Genomic DNA, 6,618 nt, shown 5'->3' on the forward strand with positions numbered 1-6,618 from the left:
TTTTATTAATTATTAAAAAATAAAATATAAAGATGTCTAAAAGTAGGATAGCATAATAAAAGATGGAGATTTTTCAAAAATACTATACTGAAGGTATTCATCCAACGGTGTGTGGTCGAAAAACGAAGAAAAATCTTAAATTCATTCAACGGTGTGTGGTCGAAAAACGAAGAAAAATCTTAAAGAAGAAATAATGAGATGATTTTATATCATAAAAGGATAAGTAATTTATATATTTTTGTTGTTGTAAATTATAATTAAAAAGATGTGCAAACCTGTATAAAAAGAGGCTTGGGATGCACGTAGTTAGATATCTAGTCTCTAGTCTCTACTCTCTACTCCTTGTGTTGTGGCCTGATCACTTCACGTGTCAGATCCCCAACCGCCATTGAATTCCCATAAATACCCTTCACAATAAGATAATTCCTCCAATAAACCACAACCCTGTATTCTTTTTTTTAGACCCTTCTTTCTCTTTCTTTTTGTTTTGTTTTGTTTCTTCGTCCTTCAGTTTCAATTGCGGAGACGACACACTAAAATCTCCCAAAAAAAAATATCTAGGGTTTCGCCCCCTCTACAACCCGACTTCAATTCAATCTATAATCTTCTTCACCTTCCCTTCCTCAATTCCCCGTTTTCCCTCTTTACGCAAATCGTCTACTTTGTTTATCGTTTTCGGTTTCCGTTTCGGTTTCCAATTGGCTGCGATTTTGCCTCATTCGTTTTTGGCCTTTGCAGCAGAAAGCTTTTTTGTTTTCTTTTTCATTGAGTTCCGCTGTGACGCGCGTTTTGGTTGGTTGCGCTTGATCGAAGTTTGAATTTGGGGTGTTTAGGTTTTGGCATTGATGGGCAGCGGTGGCGAAGAAGATGTTGAGTACGAGAGTGATCCCGAGGAGTCTAAACGAGCCCTCGGAATGCGGAGGAGGGTTGAGGCCAGTGACGATGAAGGTGACGCTGAAGCAGAAGCCGAACTCGAAGCTGAAGCCAAGGGTGCAGATCGCCGCGTGATTTGTTCCGATGTTTCCGACGGCGAGGGAGGAGTGGCCGATTACGATGAGGAGGAGGAAGAAGAGGAATTGGACGAGGAAGAAGCTGAAGAAGAATTGGATGATGAGGAGGAAGAAGACGAGGTGTACGAGGAGGAGAGGGGCATTGATGAAGGTGGGGGTGTGAATGGCTCAGTGACTATGCCAAAGGGTTCTGATGGTGCTGATGAGAAACCCCATTTGGAAGAAGAGGATGAAGAAGAAGGAGGAGAATCAGGGAACAAGGATGACGAGGAGAAGAAGGAGAATGAGCCATTTGCGGTGCCCACAGCTGGAGTGTTTTACATGCACGATGACCGTTTCAGGGATAATGCTGGTGCTCGCCACAGGTATATTCACCCAAAACCTCTTTTTGAGTTTTAGCATCAACTGTGTATTGCTTTAGAACTCAGCTAAATTATAATGCATTTTGTTCCCTTTCAGGAGAATGCGCGGTGGAAGGAGGCTGTGGGAGTCCAAAGATGATAGGAAATGGGGACACGATAAGTATGAGGAGATTACTTCTCAGGAAAGGCACTACAAGGAGGTGATCATATTCCTGACATTTATATCTGAAATTACAAGCTTCTGACATTTAGAACCTATCATTTAGTCCATGATTTTGTAGTCCGTTAATCAAACTAGTATTTTTACCTTTTTCTTTAGTGACACTTTTTTTAATGCATTCTGTATACAATCTAGGGAAGGAAGCTTTCTAGGGGTAACTATAGAGGAGGGCGGGGTAAAAGTCGTGGTGTTGGTCGTGGAGGATATGCTCGAGGAAATAGGAAAGGGTATGAAAACAGTGGTAATCAAACTCAAGTTCCGAAAGCGGTTGTGCGAGGGAGAGGGCCACGGCGGTATGAGCCTGCCATGAAAAATGGTGATCAAACATCCCAGATGCAAAATAGACAGTGAGTATCACGTTAGCATTTTATAAGAATGGTTGGAGTCATGGTATGTTTAAATGTCAAGACTTTCTAATTATTGTTTTGTTTATTTTGCTAAGATCTTCTTCAAAGCCTTTTGAGAAAACTTCACATACTAGTTCAGGGAGAACCGCTGGATCTACCTCCAATTATGAATCAGACCCTGTGCCTGCTGCTAAGAAACAAGTGTCTTCGAATTTGAATTACGCATCTCCCCCGTTTTACCCTTCAGGCTCATCCAACAAAGAGATGAATCTGTCATCAAAAAGGGATGTCCAAACTGGCAGCACAAGCAGGAGTGGTCGTCCTGGAGTTATGGAAGAGGGAGTTTCAGTTCAACAAAACAATGCTTTGCTTCGTGGAAAGAATGTTGTTGATACTACTATAGGTATGGATAAGCTGTATATTGAAGAGTCCATCAATCCGTCTGTTGGCAAGTCCTTGAACAGTATGCATGCTGTACCTCCTGGATCTTCTGGGGTTAATACTTCTCAATCTTCTCATCCAAGGGCTCCATTGAGGGGTGGGGCAATTCCAGTACAGATGAATTTTCAGCCTTCTATTGCACATAATCAAGTGAACAAATTTGCTCCAACACAACACCAGTCAACTGTCCAGAGGAATCATGCGCCAGCACGAATTCCAACCACTTTGCAAGCCTCTGCTGCGCAGATTGGTCAACGTCCTGGTACTGGTTCTCAAGCTTCATCTCCGCCAAAAACATCTGTGGCAATCAGTTCGTTGGATTCTGGAGAAATTGACGCTACTTCAGAATCAGGCAAATCCAAAGGTGCATTGGTTGGGAAGGGAAGGGGGGGCTCTCAGGGAAGTGGAAGGGGCTCTTTCGTTTATGGTGGAGCTATGGGGACTGCTGGAAATATGGGGGGTAATCATGGAGATCCAAACTTCCCAGCCTTCTTGCCAGGTTTGTTAATTTAGTTGCTATTTCATACTGCATTTTCATTTAGAACGTTTGATACAGCCTTCTTTTCGCAGTTTCTCATTTTGGTATTGTAGTGGAACTTTCTTATATATTAAAAAGTTATATAACATCACTAATCCATCAGATGACAATTTGTTATATACCATGTCCTAGCTGTATACTTTTGTATTTATTGGAATCCCTTGGTTTTGTGATATGTTTTCCCTTTGGATTCCTTTTACACTGTCTTTTTCTTCCAACTACCAACCATTATTTGTTTACTAACTTCAATTGGGCTATGGTTGGACACAGTTATGCAGTTTGGAGGCCAGCATCCTGGGGGTATTGGAGTCCCTGCTGTTGGCATGGCATTCCCGGGATATGTTGCTCAGCCTAATGGTTTGGGAAACTCTGAAATGACATGGTACTGATATCAATTTTGGCATTTTATTAGTTTTTAAATGTTTGGAGGACTAGTATATTTGCTAATTTACTGTTTTGGTCTATTTCCTTCAGTTTACTCTCTCCATTTTTAGTGGAACAGTTGTTTACTACTTCCTTCTTTGGTTTCAGGCTACCTGTTTTGGCCGGTGCAGCAGGAGCTTTAGGGGCTACATACTGTCCACCCTACCTCACTGTTGACGGTGCATATCATGGTCGACAGTCAGGGCAGGCATCTGCAACAGCTACTTCAAGGTTGGAATTATTATTTGCTTTCATATTGCGGAATCATTTACCTGGTTCTTATCATTTGTGTTTTAATTATTGTATATTTGCAGCAAGGAAACTGATGCTAATAAAGCTTCTAATGAGTGGAAGCCACCACAGAGAACTGGTAAGACGACATCATTTCTCTCCCACTTTGTTTACCTGTTGCTTTGGTTGCTAGTGTTAATTTATTACTTGTAACTTCTCTGTCTGCAGAGCCTGTAAACGATGAGTTTGGACAGCGGCAGAATAAACCCCGCAGGCAAGTCTTTAGTCTCTTTCTTCTGCTTCTATTAATGCATGAATTTTTTCCGGGTGTTAGGGGTGGTTTTGGGGTAGGGTTACAATGCTCCTGTTCATACTATTCGGGTATTGGGATGATTTTTAATTAGCCTGAGGTCAATGTCTAAATGAATGTTTTCATCTCAATCTTGAGGGGAAAAGCTAATCTATGTTGGCTTTGCTCTATGCAGATACTCAGAGATGAATTTTGGACAGTGAAGTATTTTACATACGATGCAACTTGTTTGAATAAGACTATAAAGGTGAGCTACTTCCCTGTAGATTTTTTTTTTAAGTTTGTGTTTTCTTGTATGATTGCAATTTTCTAAATCTTGGTCATTTTGTGTAACAACAGGCCTCCATCAGGCCCTTTGTTCTCCAGCGTTTGCTCTGGAGTACTTTGGGCTGCAATAGGTTTCAAGATTTTTTAGGTAATTGCAAAACGAATATCTCCAGTTAGAATTTGAATTGCTTTACCATTGACTTGGGCTTTAATTTGCTCATGCACCTTTGTTTTTTGCTTGCATTCTGCGCCCAGTTCTATAACGCCTGTTGATGCTGTTTCCCATTTAAAGAAGTTGTTGCAGCTTGGCAGGTGGTAGTTGCTTGTGTAATTGTGCGGTAAGAATCACAAACATAGTTGAACTTACACACGCTATCATTATAATTCTTGCATTGAGTGCATGCATGTTTGCTTTGTTTACAGGTTTTTCTTGCGGTTTGCTTGCATTTTTAGTGAAGCATAACAAGATAACATATGCTGTGGCGTCTCTACAACTACTACTACAACCATGCATATGTCCAAAGAAAACGATATTTTATTTGCAGCAACTGATTGCTTGTGGGAGTTATAAGATTTCTCATGTTAATGGGCTTCTTTTTATATTTATCTGCTATCTCGAATTGTGGGTTAAATTATTTAGGTCCACGGAGACATTTTTATAATATTTTCTATTTTTTTTCCTTCTCTTTTATATCTAAGTATCCGTTTTTGACTGTATGGTTTTGCTATTTTGAGACCTGAGAAACCAATTTCCGAGTTATGCTGTATTAGCTGTTAAATATGAGTTTGTTTTTTTTGGTTAATTATTAAATTACCCTTTTGAGAATTGGCTTTACGTGAGTATCTGCGGTGTCGGTGAGTGAACCTAACGTAATATGACGCCATTATTTGACCTTTCTTTAAACGTCAAAATGACGGTAATAGTCCTGGTTCCTCAAATATTCATCTACTTTCTGATTCTCGTTCAGAATTTCTTTCCTCCAAAGCAATAAAGACTGAAAAGTTTGTCAATTAATAATTAAAATGATAAATTTATTTTCCACGTCCGGACCGTCCGGACCAAATATTATTTCAGTATAAAAATTAGTTAGTATATATTCATTAATATTAATAACTGTACTATTAAATTTAGAAAAATGTTCAACCTATTATATAAAAAAAAAACATATTCCATCTTCTATATTCGATAATTTAAATAATTTTTCTTTTCGAGTTCATATTAACAAATTTTACTTATACGTAAAAAACATGTTATATATGTATATTAACAATATTATTGAGACACAAATAATACTATTTAATAATATTTTATAATTGAATATTATATTTATTTTTAGTTAATTTTAAACTTGAGATTATTAGTTCATTAAAGCAAATTTATTTTATATTACTTCTAATTTCAAATAAATAATATATGCTAAATTAATAACTTTTTACTGAAAGAATAATATATTTTAAAAAATATTATTATTTGAATTCATCTGGCTTACAAAAGATCATTATTTTTGTATATAATACTCGTTATATCTAACAAAATTTTAAATTCTGAACAACGATATTTAGATGTATATGATTATAAACAAACTTAAACTTTTTTATAAAGAAATAACTCAATTTGGTTCTAAAATCCTACTTGTAATTGTTCATTTAATATACATAAATTGTATAAAACGTATAATAATATACTTTTTGGTACCTTATTTAATTAGTGTTATGTATTTATTTAATTAAATCTATTATCTATTTAAATTTTTAATTAATTAAGCATACAATGATAAACCCTCTCAACGAAAAATGCATTAAATTAATGTAGAGTTATATGTTATTTACGAAATGTTCAAATACTAATAATTGGATATTATAGTTAAGTTTAATTAGCCTCAAATAACACATCACAAACTTGCACCAATAGCTTATGTTAAACAAAAAAAAAAGTTATCTTCCTTTAATTAAAACTTATATGTATCACAATTATTTTTCTAAGAAACAATCAGGAATTTAAACTTTTTGATACATATAATTTTTTTCAAGTAGATATGTTTCTAAATTTTCAAGAATTGAGTTATAATGTAAAGTTTAATTATCCTCAAATAAAAATAAGTGTAAAAAAGTGCTAAATCTCTTTATCGTGAACATTTTGAATTTGTATGTGAATGTGTTGTCCTCTAAGACATACTTCCCATCCTTGATCAAAATAATTCACAACAACTCTTTATTACGATTTACAAAAGTAAGATACTTATTTTTATAACTAAAAATTACTTTCAACCTATTTACCTTTATAATCCTACATTAACCTACCGAAATTTAAGTTTGCTAAGATTAAATTTTAAATTCAAGAATTTTTAAATGATATGGTTTAACATACTTATTTAAGTTATCCAAAATGCAAAAAATATTAAATAAATTTTTTGGTTCTTATAAAATTCAAAAATAGTCCTTGTAATTTATTATAATTATTCAAATTTT

General features: G+C 35.7%; 1 protein-coding gene across 1 annotated transcript; it reads left to right on the forward strand.

Moving 5' to 3' along the window:
- Positions 1–319: 319 nt before the first annotated feature.
- On the forward strand, positions 320–4,975 carry LOC107459756 (protein MLN51 homolog). Its single transcript, XM_052252058.1, has 12 exons — positions 320–1,375; positions 1,470–1,572; positions 1,728–1,939; positions 2,035–2,879; positions 3,189–3,300; positions 3,450–3,572; positions 3,656–3,711; positions 3,801–3,846; positions 4,058–4,129; positions 4,222–4,297; positions 4,405–4,487; positions 4,573–4,975. The coding sequence occupies exons 1-9, from the start codon at positions 846–848 to the stop codon at positions 4,083–4,085; spliced, it is 2,055 nt and encodes a 684-aa protein (XP_052108018.1). The 5' UTR covers positions 320–845; the 3' UTR covers positions 4,086–4,129; positions 4,222–4,297; positions 4,405–4,487; positions 4,573–4,975.
- The last annotated feature ends 1,643 nt before the right edge of the window (positions 4,976–6,618 follow it).

The sequence above is a fragment of the Arachis duranensis genome, chromosome 7 (genome assembly GCF_000817695.3).
Source record: "Arachis duranensis cultivar V14167 chromosome 7, aradu.V14167.gnm2.J7QH, whole genome shotgun sequence".
Taxonomy (NCBI): domain Eukaryota; kingdom Viridiplantae; phylum Streptophyta; class Magnoliopsida; order Fabales; family Fabaceae; genus Arachis; species Arachis duranensis.